At 44.6% G+C, this 17332-nt stretch overlaps 1 protein-coding gene across 2 annotated transcripts; it reads left to right on the top strand.

Moving 5' to 3' along the window:
* Window positions 1–2840: 2840 nt before the first annotated feature.
* Window positions 2841–6167, top strand: LOC145337556 (E3 ubiquitin-protein ligase TRIM39-like). 2 transcript variants are annotated; one of them, XR_013885369.1, is made up of 2 exons: window positions 2841–3048; window positions 3242–3537. XR_013885369.1 is itself a non-coding variant. In XM_080182348.1 (2 exons), the coding sequence occupies exons 1-2, from the start codon at window positions 2979–2981 to the stop codon at window positions 4703–4705; spliced, it is 621 nt and encodes a 206-aa protein (XP_080038474.1). In that variant the 5' UTR covers window positions 2841–2978; the 3' UTR covers window positions 4706–6167. The 2 variants fall into 2 exon arrangements, 1 of the variants encoding a protein (XP_080038474.1); XM_080182348.1 differs by lacking the exon at window positions 3242–3537 and adding an exon at window positions 4155–6167.
* Window positions 6168–17332: the final 11165 nt, after the last annotated feature.

Below are 17332 nucleotides of genomic sequence, written 5' to 3' on the forward strand. Positions count from 1 at the left end.
TGAGGAGTAGTTCTGCTGACTTTTTAAGCATCCTATATCAGGAAGACATCAAAGCATGAGAGAACCTGAGCCAGCTGGAGCTAACCTGTAATGATGAATGAGGCACATTAGACAAGTCAAAGAGATGAAGAAACTGCGAGTCTAAAATAAATAAGGAGAAGTGTGATGATTTTATTGAGGAATTGAAGCATGCTGGAGAAGATAAACAGGTTTAACACAGTCACAGCGTCAATAACAAACTAAGGATATCCTTAACCTTGCAATAGGGAAGGTGATGAGTCCATTTATATTGAGTGAGTTTGATTTTATGAGTGATTCCAGAGATCAAGCAATTTGTGAAAGGAATGCTCTCTCTTTGATCAGAGGTCCAATCAAACCCCGAGGTCGGGCTTCAGTTCCAATTTTGCTGGCCAGTTTTCCACGGGTTTGCAGTGAGGGGAAGTGCTTGGCAGTCCTTGAGGAAAGGGCGAAGTAGAGGAAAACCATCGACAACCCGGGGTGGGGTGTGGGTGGTGCCAGGATTATGGAATATGGTGGGTGGGATGACGAGACAGGAAGTAACATAGCGGCAAACAGCTTTGTGAGCAAATAACTCACCTTTTGGTCACATTGACATCATTGCAAAAGAAAAAAGAGGAATTTTCTGTGTTTTAACGTAGGATATTAGAAATCAATTTGCGAATAGTAAAGGCCCTGAAACAGCATGATGGTGTTGTTTTCGGTATAAATATTGAGCAGGAAACAGAGGGAGACTCCTTACATCATTTCCGATGGGAGTTTCCAGTGGTCCCTTTCAGACCAGTGATTGAACCATTGTATAGACTGTTCCTCTGGGTGGGGCATCACCATTCAAAGGAAGATCTAGATTGTATTGAGTCTCCAGTTATAGCAAATGTCTCCAGTTTGGATAGAGAATGAGGCTTCTCCTTGTGTTTAGTGTAGGAACACTGGATAACTATTTTGTTGCTGCCACGTAATTGTGGGTGTTTGATGACATTTGTGGGAAGCAGGTAGGGAGTACTGTGTGTGCATTTAGTCTCAGGGTTGCTCCGATTAAGGTTTAAATCGGGGAGATTCTGCAACGTAAATCATTCCCAGCCATTTTACCTGGAGGGTGTCAAAGTGAATGTGTCAGTGTTAACGTTGTTGATCTCGCTGGCGTATTTTGAAGAGATTACAGAGAGGGTCGATGAGGATAGTGCTGTAGATGTGGTGAACAGTAAATTGACTTCAGAAAAGAGTTTGGAGAAATAGTTTCGCCAGAAAAATTGTTGCTAATAGAACATAACGGACAATATACACAGGAATGAAGAAGTGGCTGAGTGTCAGGAGACAGCATTTAAACATATAGAACATAGAACATTACAGCGCAGAACAGGCCCTTCGGCCCACGATGTTGCGCCGACCAGTTAAAAAACAATGACCCTCTAACCTAAACCAAACCCTTGCCATCCATAAACCTATCCACGGATCTATTAAACGCCCCCAAACTAGGCGCATTTACAACTGCAGAAGGCAGGGCATTCCAATCCCTCACCACCCTCCGGGTAAAGAACCTACCCCTGACATCCGTCCTATAACTACCACCCCTTAATTTAAAGCTATACCCCCTCGTGCTAGCTTTCTCCATCCGAGGAAAAAGGCTATCACTGTCCACCCTATCTAAACCTCTAATCATCTTATATGTTTCAATAAGGTCCCCTCGTAGCCGCCTTCTTTCTAACGAAAACAACCTCAAATCCCTCAGTCTCTCTTCATAGGACCTCCCCTCCATACCAGCTAGCATCCTGGTAAACCTCCTCTGCACCCTCTCTCTTTGGCAAGGAAATTTTGTGTTTTGGGAAGTTAGAATGTTGGGGAGACCTATTAATTGTCAGGCCATCATGAATTTCCTGAGGCCCACCATGAACATCAGACCAATGAGCTGGGTGTTCACAACTTGAATTTGGGGTCACTATGTCGCCAATAGGTTAGGCAAGTCATACAAGAAGCAAAGGGAGAAGTTGACAATTAACAAGGAGGAGATCAAGAGGGGAGAGACTGGACAAGGAGAGCAATGGCAAAGCGGGTGATCGGATGAGCGAAGCAACTGACGGGACAAGATTATCCATGGGAACAATGGAGAAGGAAGGGATCAGGAAGGGAAGAACAGGAAAGTGAAACAAATGAAAATAAATTGAGGGAGGCTATGGGTGATAGCGAGCAGGAGGCAACTAAATGAATTGGGGAGGGAGGGGGCAAACCAGAAGTGATCAGAGAGAGCAGTGATCAATGTGGCCAAAGCATTAGTGTGGGGTCAGGAGGAACATTCTTGCACCTGCTGACTCAATATTCAGTTATGTTTTAACACATGCCTATTTTTATATCTACATCCATATTGGATTATTTACTCTAACACAGGAATAAAAAAGGGCGACATCAGCTGATTTCTAGGCCAAGCTACTCCCAGACCTGTTATGCTTGTCAGATTTTACAAGGGAAACATTTTTATATGGCTGAACAAAAGAGTTCTGCATGTCTTGTCAATTACTTCAGCCTTCCAACATGGATGGCAACTCATAAAAGAGGTGTCACAGTGGGTGATGGGGAACCCAGCAACCACATTCAGACTTGGGCTGTGCTGCCATGGTGCAGTCTGCCAACTCACCTGAGAAACGATCACAGCCAAACCATGAAAGTTGCAGCTCTTGGAAGCTCCCTGCCTAAAAAATCAGTTTGCACATCACAAATGCTAGTAAGGTGAGTGCCAACATTAGCACCAACACCCCCCGCCATGTCATTCTGTGACAAGTTGTGTGTCATTTATTCCCCCTGTGATCCATTTCCGCAGGGGCAACAGACCCAGTATGAGGAGGAGATTCTTTCCCTGAAGGAACGGCTGCAGATGTCTAACCTCAAGCTGGAGGAGTATGAGCGGCGGCTGATGTCACAGGAGGAACAAACAGGGAAGATCCTTCGAGAATACCAGACACGCCTGGATGAAAGTGAGACCCGTCTGCGCCGGCAGCAGGAGGAGAAGGACAACCAGATCAAAGGCATTATCAACAGGTAAACAGCAAACAGCCAACTCAGTAATTTTCTGGTTAGGAAATCTTCAAGTCCAGTATCACTTAATGGCATTAATATTGTCAATAGATGTTTTTCAGGCTGCAGGAAGGTTTAGAGTGGACTTCCTCAGAGGTCAGGATTATGTCCCTTGCTCTTCTTGAAATACATTAATGATCTATATCTTGGTCTACAGGGCACAATTTCAGCATATCTGCATGTTGTGAAGCTTGGGAGTTTTGTGAACTGTGAGGTTAATCGTGGAAAACTTCAAAAGGGCATGAAAATAGTGGAATGGATGCACATGTGAAAGACGAAACTAAATGCAGAGAAATGTGATGTGATTCGTTTTGCTAGAAAGAACAGAGAAAGACAACATAAAAAAAGATACAATTATGATGAAGTTGGAGGAGCAGAGTGTTATGGGTGAACACGTGCATAGGTAATTACAGGTGACGGGAAATGCCGAGAGTGTGGTTCATAAAGCATACAGTATCCTAGACTTAGTGAAAATCTCCCGTGAAAAAAGCCTTATTGCATGATTGACATATAATGAACGTTGTAAATATTGACTGCAATTGTACATGTAATGGGTATCATTCATTATTGGAACAAACTGATTTTTGGCACTTAATATACTGTCAGCTTTCAAGAGTAATCGAATATGCTGTTATAAATGTTAAGAAACAAATATTTTGAGAAAAGTGATACGATTTTGTTTGGCTGCTTCTTGACATCCACAGGGCAGTTTTTCTAATGTTGGCAGAATTCCCTCGTGAGGAGGAGTTTGCAGTATTAACTGGACAGGTTGTTTCGCTGGTGTTTCTGCTTCGGAGGTTCATGCTGAGTGATCCGTCCAGTTTTATTTTAATCACTCTTATTGTAGCGGTTTGACGCAACGATATCTGGGCCATTTCTGATGGCAGGGAAAAGTCACCCACATTGTTCGGGGTCTGGACTCACCGGCAGACTAGAGCAGATTTCAATAGAATGGAATATCCGGTGCGTGACGGAACAAATGTTAATCCACCTGTTCTGTGCCGCCGTCTATTTCCAATTTTACCCCCTCTCTCTAAATCACTGACTGTGTTATTTTAACCTTCCCCCAGCTCCAGCCTGTCTGACTCTGGATCCGAACACAGCGAATCCCCGGCTCATCCTGTCTGAGGACCGGACCAGTGTGAGACTCGGAGACAAACGGCAGCCACTCCCTGACACCCCGGAGAGGTTTGATCCCTTGGAATATATCCTGGGATCAGAAGGATTCACATCAGGGAGACATTACTGGGAGGTGGGGGTGGGGGAGAAGACAGAGTGGGAAGTCGGAGTGGCCCGAGAGTCTGTGGACAGGAAAAGAGTAATCCTCCTGAGCCCTGAGCCCGGGTTCTGGCTAATGGGGCTGATACCTGCAAGAGGCCATTTCGCCATCAACTCCCCGCATGAGACCCCCCTCACCCCGAGTGTGAATCCCCGGAAGATCGGGGTTTTCCTGGACTATGAGGGTGGACAGGTGTCATTTTACAATGCGGACAACATGTCCCATCTCCACACTTTCACCCACACTTTCACTGAGAGAATCTTTCCCATCTTCAGTCCAGGATCAAACATCGGTGATTATAACCCAACACCGCTGACAATCTGCGGCATTAACGGTCTCTAACAGATCCATCCCATAATTTCACACCGTCTCTCTGCCTCCTGCCAGTATGGGTCTCAGTCACGTGTGGAGACAGAAGCCAGGTTAACATATTCTGGGTATAAACCCTGTATGAGAACTGGGAACTGAAAGATCAGCAAGGACCCCTGAAGGGCTGGGGGAAAGAAGGAAAGGAAGGGAAGAAACAAATAGAAGCTCATTGTCGAGAGGAACTTACTGGTTTGAATGAGCTGTGAACTGCAGGAACCCGGTGACCTTCCTGCTTGTAATGTTGTTCTAATGGCGGTAGGTGGCGATAGATCACCGTGTTTGAGATGAATCAGTGCAGTGATTCTCAAACTGGGGACTGGGGAATCTTTACAGGAATCAAGGAAACAATTCCTTTGGAGGATGAAAACCAAAAAGAGGAACATAAGGGGGAAGAGGAAATGAAAGTGAAAAATCGCAGACGTTCCAGTTCACATGTATTCGTAGGTTTTAAGGGACAGACAAAGAGATAAAGACGTAAAGGGACGCGTAAGAGAGTGGCGAAAAAAAAAACCATGTCCCGCTTTGTATAAATTCCCAGTTGTCAGTATTGTTCTCTGAGAACACCTGTCAGCATTTCCATCCCAAACTTCCCAAATTCCCTCCACTCTTCAGTGTGATTGACAATTTCGGCTGCCATGGTTTTCAGCCGTGAGTCTGACATTTTCTTTGAGTAGGAGAGGAGGGGAGGGGAGGGGAGGAGGGAGAGCAGCTGCTGCTGTGATATTCGGATGTCTTGACTTTGAGCTCAGGCAGTGAACAAGTGCCGTTATCATGCTGCCTGGCCTGCTGAATAATCCCATCATTTTCTGACTGTCAGTTTGACTGACTTCAAACATTGGGTATGTTTCAGTAATGTAACTTTCTTTCATGATTAATCAACAGTGGCAAACTGGACTGCGTTTGTAATGGTCTGTAAAAATGGTCTGCCCAGAATGTAATGTCTAATTCTGTACTCCAACAAAATTGAGGGGAAGGAAAGCTGGGTGTTTCTTGGAGGTTTTATTTCACATTAAAATAGGAGCCTGCTTTTCGTCTCTTTAAGCAATAAGGTTCCTGAAGCAACACATTCCAAGCCCACTCCCGCTACCACCCAGAAGGACAAGGGCAGCAAGGGAATACAACGCCACAACCTGGCAGTTCCCCTTCAAGTCACTCACCATCCTGACTTGGAGATATATCGTCACTTCTTCACTGTCGCTGGGTCAAAGTCCTGCAACACACTCCATAACAGGACTGTGGGTGTATCTCAGGGACCACAGCGGTTCGAAAAATGCAGCTCAACACCTTCTTCCCGAGGACTGGGAATAAATGTTGGCCTCGACAACGATGGCCACATTCCATAAATGAATGAAAAAAAACGAAAATGATGTGACACTGCTGTGAATACTGATTTGGCAGTCTATCTGTATTGAGCATGATGTGTGAACTGATTGGATTTGTATGACATTAATACACAATGTTTAACCAGTAGAAAAACAGTTCAGTTGCTGCACTGGAATGTTAGTGAGGTCACAGTTATCATTTATCTCTGGTTTGTCCGGTCTGTCTCACCACTGACCACATCAGTGAATTGGCCCTGAAATCTGTAATGATTTATTATTGAAGCACTCTATCTATGAAAGCCTTTGATATTGTGGCTGTTATTAAACATTATAATTTACACTGTGAATCCAGATACATTTCTGAAGAATCAAAGGTGACAGGAGGGAAAAAGCTTTTTATTGAGGGGCAGCGTTTCTAACTTGAAATGAACGGACTGAGAGGGCGGTGGAGGCAGAGACAGTCAGGGCTTTCAAAAGAGGATTGGATCTTTATCTGAAGAAGAATTTTGAGGACATTGAGGTAAAGGCAGGGGAGTAACATTGATCTTGCAGAGAGCTAGCACAGACGAATGGGACCGAATGTCCTAATTTTGTTCTTTAGCCATTCTCTAATTCAGCGATTTTCCGAATTTTGATTCAATGATGATTGATCTGTCCGTCAGCTCCATTTACTCACCTTGTCTCCAATTCACTACAGTTTACATCAATCCCATCCAGAATCCATAAGAAATACCAACAGCATCCTCCTGTTTCTCAGGAAAAAGGGGACCTGGAATTCTGTTCATCATCACACGCAGTAGGAAGGGTGCAGAGGAGATTCGACAGTTGTTGCCTGTGCTGGGGCATTTCAGCTCTGAAGGGAGGTTAGAGAGACTGTTTTTTTCCCCCTTGCAGCATAGAAGGCTGGGAGGTGCCGGGTAGGGAACTTGTCGAGGTGAACACAATTATGACAGTCATAGATAGGGCACATCGGACGAAACTCCTCCCTTAGTCGATGCATCAATAATCAGGGACATCCATTTAGCGTCAGGGCAGGAGATTTAGAGGGGATTTTAGGAAAAACCTTTGCACCCGGGGAATGGTGAGAACCTGGAATTCACGACATGAAATGGTTAAAGACGATGGAACCCGCAAAACATTTAAGAAGCATTTAGATGAACACTCGAATGCCATAGCATGCAAGGCTACGGGCCAAGTGCTGAAAAGTGGGATTGGAATAGATAGGTGCTTGATGGCAGACGCAGACACATTTGTCAAAGGTCCTCTTCCTGTGCTGTAAAATTCTATGACCATATGACTCGACCGTCTGCGTCTGATGCAATGAACTATGGACTAGGTGCTGGGAGATTGGATTAAAATGAGCGGCTAGTTTATTTTTTCTCTGTTTGTTTGGCCCGCACAGACAAGATGGGCTGAATGGCTTCTTTCTAACTCATATCTTTTGAATGGTTCTGTGCTATAATACTCCATAGCTGCCTTCAGTCCTTCAGTCATTTCATGATGATATGTGAAGTGAATAATATTGGCTGAAACCTAGTCTATGTGATGTTGTAGACCTCAGGGAGAGGCCAAGTTTGACGCTTCTGACTGAAGATTGTTGCAAATGCTTCATCTTGTCTTTTGCACTGATGTTCTGAGCTCTCCCATCATCGAGGACTGGGATATTTGTGGAGTCCTTTCACCCTTCTTTAATTGCATTAAACTCGATATAATTCTTGTTGTGGCTCTCTATAATTCTTACCCACATAAAATCTTGAAGTTCCAGTTCTGCCTCTACCGGATACTGGATATGCATGACTACAAATTATATCAGAACCAGATTTTATGATAGTTAAGAAAAATATGTTTTTATTATACAAACCCAAAATCTAACTATAGTCATAAAAGCTTTCCTTCTGTATAAAAATAATTTGAGTTAACATACTTTTAATAAGCACGAATATTAAAAAACGCGCATATGTATCTCTGAGCTTTAGGCTTATTTGGCTGCTACGGATCAGAAGAAATTGCAAATTTGCATCGACACAGATTTGATATGGACAGTGTGGTTCCTGAAAACAAAAACAAAGAACAAAACAAACCTTTTCACAGCAGCAATCGGGCCTGAGCGGCCGGAAGACGGCAGCTGGTCACATTAAGAATTCTCTTCTTCTCTGGCATTCAACAGAAGTGGATGTAATCACGGTTCACTTAAAATGTGGACGATTTAATCAATGCCTCAGGCGGACCCATGAAAGGACAACAAGGAAGCAACCGTGTGTAGTATCAGGACAGACCCAAGTACACTGTCAAAGGAAAGCAACGTAAGCTGTAGGAGACCACAGCAGTGCAATAGTCTGAACTCATCGGTACAGGTTTACAGCCCTACCAATCTTACAGCTAAATACTATTTCCCAATCTGTGTTCAAACAGAAAATTCTGCGAATACTCAGCAGCTCGGGCAGCATTTGTGGAGAGACAGAGAACCAGGGTAAAGGTTTTAGTGGATGGAATGCTCATTTCTAATGAAAGCTCACACATTCTCATCGTTGGATCCATTTCACAAATTTTTTTCTACACGCTACCCCGATGCCTTCACACGCTCGAAACTGAATTTGCCACAATACTCGAGTTGAGGCCGAAACAATGTTGTATAAGGGGTTCACTCTGAGGACCAGTCATATTGAACTCGAAACGTTAACTCTGCTTCTCTCCACAGATACTGCCGGACCCGCTGGGTTTGTTCAGCATGTTTTGTTTTCTCTTACTTCTAATTCAGTGATATCTAGATATCAACATAGAAACCAGAGTATGCCATTCAGCCAATTGAAAATGTTCAGCCATTCATTAACATTGCTGTTGATCTCTATCTTAACTCCATAGTCCATATCCTGCAAGAAATGCTCTGAAATCCATGTTTTTCTGTTTCACAATGAAATTCCAGCTCTGGTAAAGACTAATGATTCTGAGAGACTGTGTGAGGGGTGAGGGTGGAGAGTGTGTGAGGGGTGGGGGTGTAGTGTGTGTGACGGGTGGGGCTGGAGAGTGTGTGAGGTGTGGGGGTGAGGACTGCATTGCCGCTTGGGGGTGAAGAGTGTGTGAGGGGTGGGGACCAGGGAGTGTCTCGATGTTGGCGGGGGTGTGGTGGAGGAGGGTCTTCTGGTCGTAGGAAGAGGGTGTGGCGCGAATGAAGCGGCGCACTGAGCCACTTCAACTGTTAATCCTTTGGCCAGGCTCCGGTTAAAATGACTGCTGTATTTTCCTTCATAGCGGATGCTCCTGAGATTGTGATTAATTGCTTTCGGGTGCCGTCAGTTTCTGGGATGGGTTGATGTTACAAAGCGCACCGCTGCCATCTGCTGACAGAATCTCGCTGCTGCAGGAAAGAATTCCCCATTGAAAACGGCCCAAAAAGTGGGGACTGTCTTTGAATTTGACAGTCCAGTCCCACGCGTTGGGTCTGATGTCCTTTCTCCGTGTTGGGTCATTCTCGGATTCTTATGTACTCTTAGATGTTATTCTGATCAAATCCACATCGTGATAATTGATTTCATTCGATCCTATTCTTTGATTAAATGTCCCGAGGTCATCATTGGGAAAGAGCAGCGAAAGAATCCCACATTAATATCCACAACCATGTGGAAAATACATACGGATTAGGATTCGCTATTAAAGTGTAAGTTTTGGTGAATACTGCAATATTTAGCTGACTCTGACTTTGCACCACAAAAATCATAAGAACATAAGAACATAAGAAATAGGAGCAGGAGTAGGCCATCTGGCCCTTCGAGCCTGCCCCGCCATTCAATAAGATCATGGCTGATCTGTCGTGGCTCAGTTCCACTTTCCCGCCCTCTCCCCATAACCCTTAATCCCCTCTCTTATCAAAAACCCATCAACCCGCTTCTTAAAAATATTTAGCGAGGCAGCCTCCACCACTTCAACGGGCAGAGAATTCCAGAGATTCACCACCCTTTGAGTGAAGAAGTTCCTCCTCAACTCCGTTCTGAACCGCCCCCCCTTTATCTTGAGGCTGTGCCCCCTAGTCCTACTGTCTTTTTTGAGCGGGAAGAGTCTTTCCACCTCTATCCTATCCATCCCATTCATCATCTTATACGTCTCAATGAGATCTCCCCTCATTCTTCTAAACTCTAACGAAAATCAATATGATTGACATTATTGTTCCTACGGAAGGGTCCAGTAATGTCCAGTAATGGTGGAGGACAAGTGATTGGTGAACTTACGAATTGAACAGGATCACTGGCAGTCTTGATATGGTGACAAGTCTCACAACACCAGGTTAAAGTCCAATATGTTTATTTGGTAGCACAAGACGCGAGCTTTCAGAGCGCTGCCCCTTTATCGGGTGAGTGGGAGTTCTGTTCACAAACAGGGCCTCTAAAGACCGAAACTCAATTTGCAAAATAATGGTTGGAATGCGAGTCTTTACAGGTAATCAAGTATTAAAGGTAGAGACAATGTGAGTCGAGAGAGGGTTAAGCGCAGGTTAAAGAGATGTGTATTGTCTCCAGACTGGACAGTTAGTGAGATGTTGCAAGCCCAGGCAAGATGGGATGTTACAGATCGTGTGACATGAACCCAAGTTCCTGGATGAGGCCGTCCTCGTGTGTCCTCTTGGGTTCATGTCACACTATCTGTAACCCCCACGACTTGCCTGGGCTTGCAAAATCGCACTAACTGTCCTGGCTGGAGACAATACACACCTCTTTAACCTGTGCTTAACCCCATCTCTACTCACATTGTCTGGACCTTTAAGATTTGATTACCTGTAAAGACTCGCATTCCAAACATTATCTTGTAAATTGAGTCTGTGTTTTTATATGCCCTGTTTGTGAACAGAACTCCCACTCACCTGATGAAGGGACAGTGCTCCGAAAGCTTGTGGCTTGTGCTACCAAATAAACCTTTTGGACTTTAACCTGGTGTAGTGAGACTTCTTACTGTGCTTTACCCCAGTCGAATGCCGGCATCTCCACAATCTCTATGTGGATATTTTGGATTGGGAAAATCAACTCCAATCTGCTACACTCCGAGTGTCGGTTCTTCTGATGAATTTTCAGCTGAAATTCACTCTGCAGAGCGAATTGTTTGACGCTCACCTCCGGGTATCTCCTTCGACAAGACAAAGGATAAAACGGAGAGGGGAGTTTAGTCAATGCATCGTTCACCCTGGAATATATATCTAAATTATGTCTTTGTATATTTTATTCTCATTTAATGAGTTCACTGTTAACTCATGTCTTACTTCTATTTGAGAATTTTGCAAGTATAAGAATAAAAAATACTGTCAGCAACTTTAAACAACTTTGCTGAGGCCACACTGGAGATTTATGTACAGTCTTGAAGACTTTATCTGAAGGAAACGGTCACTGCCTTTCAGACAGTGCCACCAAAGTTCTGTATGTGGATTTCTGGGGAGTGCTCGATGAGAAGGAATGAGTAGATTCTGTCGATATTACACAGAGTTTAGAAAAATCAGACGTGATCTCATTGAAATATAACATTCTTAAAGGACTGCAAAGGGATGACGCTGGGAGGAAGTTTCCCCTAGTTGTGGAGACTTGAACGAGAAGTCTCATCAGCAATTAAAGTAATGTTCCTGCAGTGGAAATCCAGAGGCTGAGATTAATGCTCTCGAGTCTTGAGTTCAAATCCCACAGCTGGAGAATTTAAATTAATTCATGAAATAAATCTGGAATAAAGAGCTAGTCTCAGTAATAACGACAATGAAAGAATGAGGTTGTTCCCAAGGAAGGAAATAAAGCGTCCTTACCAGGTCCAAGTCCAGAGAACTGTTGTTTACTCTGAAATGGCCCAGAACACCACTCGATTATACCAAACAGCGGTGGAAACGTCAAACAAGATTAAGTCAAAAGCAACTACTTGGCATTCACCGAGTCTTCAGATGTGGCAAAGGAACCTCGCACTGACATTTCGGGATTTGTGCCAAAATTGGGAGATCTTCTCCGCTGACTGGTCACTGGGGAGTTGTGAATGGTGCTAAACACTGTGTAATTATCATCTTCATTTCTGACCCTATGATGGATGGAAGTTCATTGATGAAGTAACTGAAGATGGTTGAGTTTAGGACAGAAAAAATGTAATCGTCCGATTGTGTCTGTGAACCTTCTCCACTTCTTGGGCCGTTTTCAAAGGGGAATTGTTTGCTGCCGTACCGAGATTCTGTCAGCAGGTGGCAGCGGTGCGCTTTCTAACAATAAAAGACTTGAGTTCACACATAGTCTCAACCCATCCCATAAACTTACTGCACCCGCAATGAATCACTCAGAGTAGCTACCCTACCCTTCACAGTAAATCCCACAGATTGTCCTCTGCTAACGGCACTCATAACAGCAGCAAGGTGGCACAGTGGTTAGCACTGCCGCCTCACAGCGCCAGGGACCCGAGTACAATTTTGGCCTCGTTCCACTGTCTTGTGTGAAGTTTGCACATTCTCCCCGTGTCTGCGTGGTTTTCAGGGGGACTAATAGGTTAAATACCAAGGGTTAAATTACCTCCTTCTGCACCGGAGGGATTCTATGATCCAATTCTATGATCATACTCCTGATTAATACAGAAAATAAAAATGACAGGGACACATTCACAATGCAGCTTTGTCAGTTTTGACAAAGGCTCATCTGCACTCGAAACGTCAGCTCTTTCCTCTCGTTACAAATGCTGCCAGACCTGCTGAGAGTTTCCCTTTTGGTTCCAGATTCCAGCATCCGCAGTAATTTGCTTTTTTCACATTCACAATGAACAGTGCAGATATTCTGTCCGGTAAAAACTGCAGCGGATGAAGCGGGTTGCGTTATTCTGGATGGTGCCAAATTTCGTGTGTGTTGTTGGAGCTGCACTTTACCAGGCACATGGAGAATATCACTTCACAATCCTGGCTTGTGCCTTTTATTGGATGAGCAGACTTTGGCAGATGAGTCACCTACTGCAGAATTCCCAGCCTCTGATCCTGTTTCACAATATTTATCTGATCCGTCCAACTGTGTTTCTGATCAATGACACCACAGGTTATTGATGGTGCAGGACTCAGCGCCGGCAATAGAAACATAGAAGATAGGGGTAGGTGGGGGCCATTCCGCCCTTCGACCCTGTTCCGCCATTTTTCACGATCATGGCCGATCGTCCAACTCAATAGCCTAACCCTGCTTTCTCCCCATAACCTTGGATCCCATTCGCCCCAAGTGCTATATCTAGCCGCTGTTTGAATACATTCAATCTTTTGACATCAAATACTTCCTGTGATAATGAATCCACAGGATCGCCACTCTTTGGCTGAAGAAATGTCTCCTCATCTCCGTCCTAAATGGTTTATCCTAAATCTTCAAACTGTGAGCCCTGGTTCTGGACACCCTCGCCATTGGGAAGATCCTTCCTGCATCTACCCTGTCTAGTCCTGTTAGAATTTTGTAAGGCTCCATGAAATCTACTCTCCCTTCAACTCCCCTCATTCATCTGAACTCCAGCGAAAACAATCCTAACCGAGCCAATCTCTCCTCATACATCAGTCACGCCATACCCGGAATCATCCTGGTAAACCATTGCTGCACTCCCTCGAGAGCAAGAACATCCTTCCTCAGAAAAGGAGACCAAAACTGCACACAATATTCTAGGTGTGGCTGCATCAAGGCCCTGTATAATTGCAACAACACAACCCTGCTCCTGTACTCGAAACCTCTCGCAATGAAGGCCAACGTACCATTTGCCTTTTTTACCGGCTGCTGCACCTTCATGCTTACCTTCAGCGACTGGTGCATGAGAGCAGCCAGGTCCCGCTGCACACTCCACTCGCCTAATTTGAAGCCACTCAGGTAGTGATCTGCCTTCTTATTTTTGATTCCAAAGTGAATTTAGCATTGCTGTTCCATATCACGGGGCGTTGGTTAGTTCTATGAAATGGTGCAGGACAGGAGAGGTTAAATGTCTAAAGGTGTAACGGTACAAAGTATAAGAGAATGGGGACTGGAGAATGGGACTGACGAAGAAACATAAGGTGGTTCCAGAGCAGTGTTAATGGTTACAGCAGAATGGTAACGGTGGTTAGAATCTGAAGTTCCTGAATTCAATGCTGAGGCTGAAAGGCTGGAAAGGGCAGAATGGGAATATTCCTAATTCCTGTCAGGAACATCTAACACTGCATGACCAGAACTGTGCATAAGGGCTGTTGGAAAGGGAGATGTGCCGATGTCCTTTTAGTAAAAAAGACATCAGTTAACAGTGAACTCAGTTAATGAGAAATAATAATTACATCAGAACGAAGTTTAGACGGAACATATCCAGATCACAGTCGATTTTATTGTGTGCAGTGACTCTCTGATCCTCTGGGGACTCTGATAGAGATCGTGGAGCGTTTAATGTCCAACATTTTATCCGGCAGAGCACATTCCATTGCGGTATTCAGATGAACAGACAAACCAGGAGTGCAGTAGATTGGAGTTCTTTTGCACAAGCCAGAGTCGCGATACCAAAACCGAAAGCGACCCTGTTCAGATCTTGAGTTCTCCAATCACTTGTTCTCCACGATTCCTGTTGTTAAATCTCACAACGATTTATATTTAAACGGTTTTCATTGCGGGTTTCTCAGCCAACTAAATGTCGCAGTACACACTGAGTTTTTGCAGAATTTTAATGCGTAATTCCTTCTCACAGAATGGTCAATATTAATGTGACATTCTTCCAATAACCTTTCCCACTAAGAGTCGGGGGAACGTCTCACCAAACAATGGGATTTACTGATTGGGATTTGTTAATCTGGATTTCATCAGATCCAATACGAAGAATATGTAACAATCCTAGTCTCCTACAACACAGAAGGAGGGTAATTCTGTCCATCGAATCTGTGATTCTTCAATGATAGTCTCCACTTCTTGGGCCGTTTTTAATGGGGAATTCTTCCCTGCAGCACTGTGATTCCAGTAAGAAATCTCACAACACCAGGCTAAAGTCCAACCTGTTTGTTTGGTAGTAAACACCACTAGCTTTTGGAGCGCTGCGCCTTCGACGGGTGAGCGGGGAGTTCTGATCACAAACAGGGCATGTAAAGGCACACACAGCTTACAGAATACTGATTAGGATGCGAATCTTTCCAGCTAATCCGCTAATCAAGTCTTAAAGGTGCAGACAATGTGAGTGGAGATAGCATTAAGTAAGTATAGGTTAAAGAGCTGTGTATTGTCTCCAGGCAGGACAATAAGTGAGATGTTGCAAGCCCAGGCAAGTCATGGGGGTTACAGATAGTGTGACATGAACCCAAGATCCCGGTTGAGGGCATCCTCATGTGTGCGGAACTTGGCTATCAGTTTCTGCTCAGCGAGTCTTCGCTGTCGTATGCCGTGAAGGCCGCCTCGGAGAACGTTTACCCGAAGATCGGAGGCCGAGTGCCCGTGACCGGTGAAGTGTTCGCCAACAGGAAGGGAACAGTCTTGCCTGGTGATTGTCGAGTGGTGTTCATTTATCCGTTGTCGTAGCGTCTGCATAGTCTCCCCAATGTACCATGCCTCGGGACATCCTTTCCTGCAGCTTATTAGGTAGACAACGTTGGCCGACTTGCAAGAGTATGTGCCGTGTACCTGGTGGATGGTGTTCACACGTGAGATGATGGCATCCATGTCGATGATCTGGCATGTCTTGCAGAGGTTGCTGTGACAGGGTTGTGTGGTGTTGTGGTCACTGTTCTCCTGAAGGCTGAACAGACAATGGTCTGTTTGAGGTTGTGCGGTTGTTTGAAGGCAAGAAGCTGGGGTGAGGGGATGGCCTTGGCGAGATGTTTGCCTTCATCAATGAAATGTTGAAGACTCCGGAGAAGATGTCGTAGCTTCTCCGCTCCGGGGAAGTATTGCATGACGAAGGGTACTCTGTCCACCGTGTCCCCTGTTTGTCTTCTGAGGAGCTCGGTGCGGTTTTTCGCTGAGGCGCGTCGGAACTGATTCCGTCAGCAGGTGGCAGCAGTGCGCTTTGTAACAGTGAAAGACTGGTGTTCACCCAGAGTCTCAACCTATCCCGGAAACTTACTGCACCCGCAATGAATTAATCACAAGAACAGGAGCAGCCGTCAAGCAGAGAGATTGTCACAAATGGCAGAAACTTCCCAGATTTTCCTTGTGTTGAAATGAAAATCAGTAAATTCTACTGCCCCCATTTCCCCCCAGGTCAGATTGTCCTTTCTGTTCTCCAGACAGGAGCTGTTTAACACCCAGGCAGTAGCAATAAAACCCAATGTTCAATACGGTCAGATGTATGAAACATTTCACAAAAAAACCAAACAATATCTCTGCAATCAAACGAGACATAGAATGACAATCCACATTGATTCTCTGTACTTCCCCAAGACGCCTTTACGTTATATTTTCGTAATTTTGCTAAAATGCCTGATAATGGATCTGAGCCATCGCAAAATTTCACAGCCTGTGATTTTTCTTGCTGGACTAGCGCGGATGTAGGGGGAAATTCTTCAGATTCAATCCCAATAGGATGTCGTTTCACCCCCTTCCATTTCCCATTGGTCTGTCCCACAGTCCTGTCCCCACATCCTGTGGTGAGTTTCCTCTTTATCAGGGACTGGGAGCGCTGCGCAATAAAACCTGTCTGATATATCAATACACAGACCCCAAAATCCCTGAGACCGAGTTGAAATATCTCTGGATTTTTCAATTTCCGAAAATGAGTTCAATTTTCTCAGACACAAAGCAAGCTCCACGTACATCCTGTGCGGTATAAAGTCATCTTGTAATTCAAGCCTCACTGTCAATGTATCAACTCTCTCTACCTCAACCACTCCATGTGACAGCAAGTTCCACATTCTCCCCATTCCCTGTGTGAAAAAAACCCGCAGGACATTAGAGGAGAGATTCCAATTCAAATGTTCCCTCATCAGTTCAAAGCAAATTACTGCGGATGTTGGAATCTGACGAAGAGACATCCAGACTCGAAACATTAGCTCTGTTCTCTCTCCACAGATGCTGTCAGACCTGCTGAGATTTTCCAGCATTTTTTTTTGCTCCATCATCAGTTGATGTTTCTCTGGGTTGGGGCCCCCGAGGGGCATCCATAAATATATATGAAACTACAAGATTTTCGTTCTAGAAAATAAACCAAACATCACAGATCGAACCCTCTAAATATCTTCCCTGTACTTGTTGTGTAAAATGTCTCCTTGACATTTGTGGCATTGTATGTTTTATTGTGAGCGGCTGCAGTCACGAACACAATTCACTTTCTGGATCTGGATCTCACACCGAGTTTCACCAGAGTGGTTTTAATCGAC

The sequence above is a fragment of the Carcharhinus amblyrhynchos genome, unplaced genomic scaffold (assembly GCF_965287045.1).
Source record: "Carcharhinus amblyrhynchos unplaced genomic scaffold, sCarAmb.v2.hapA scaffold_52, whole genome shotgun sequence".
Classification (NCBI taxonomy): Eukaryota; Metazoa; Chordata; class Chondrichthyes; order Carcharhiniformes; family Carcharhinidae; genus Carcharhinus; species Carcharhinus amblyrhynchos.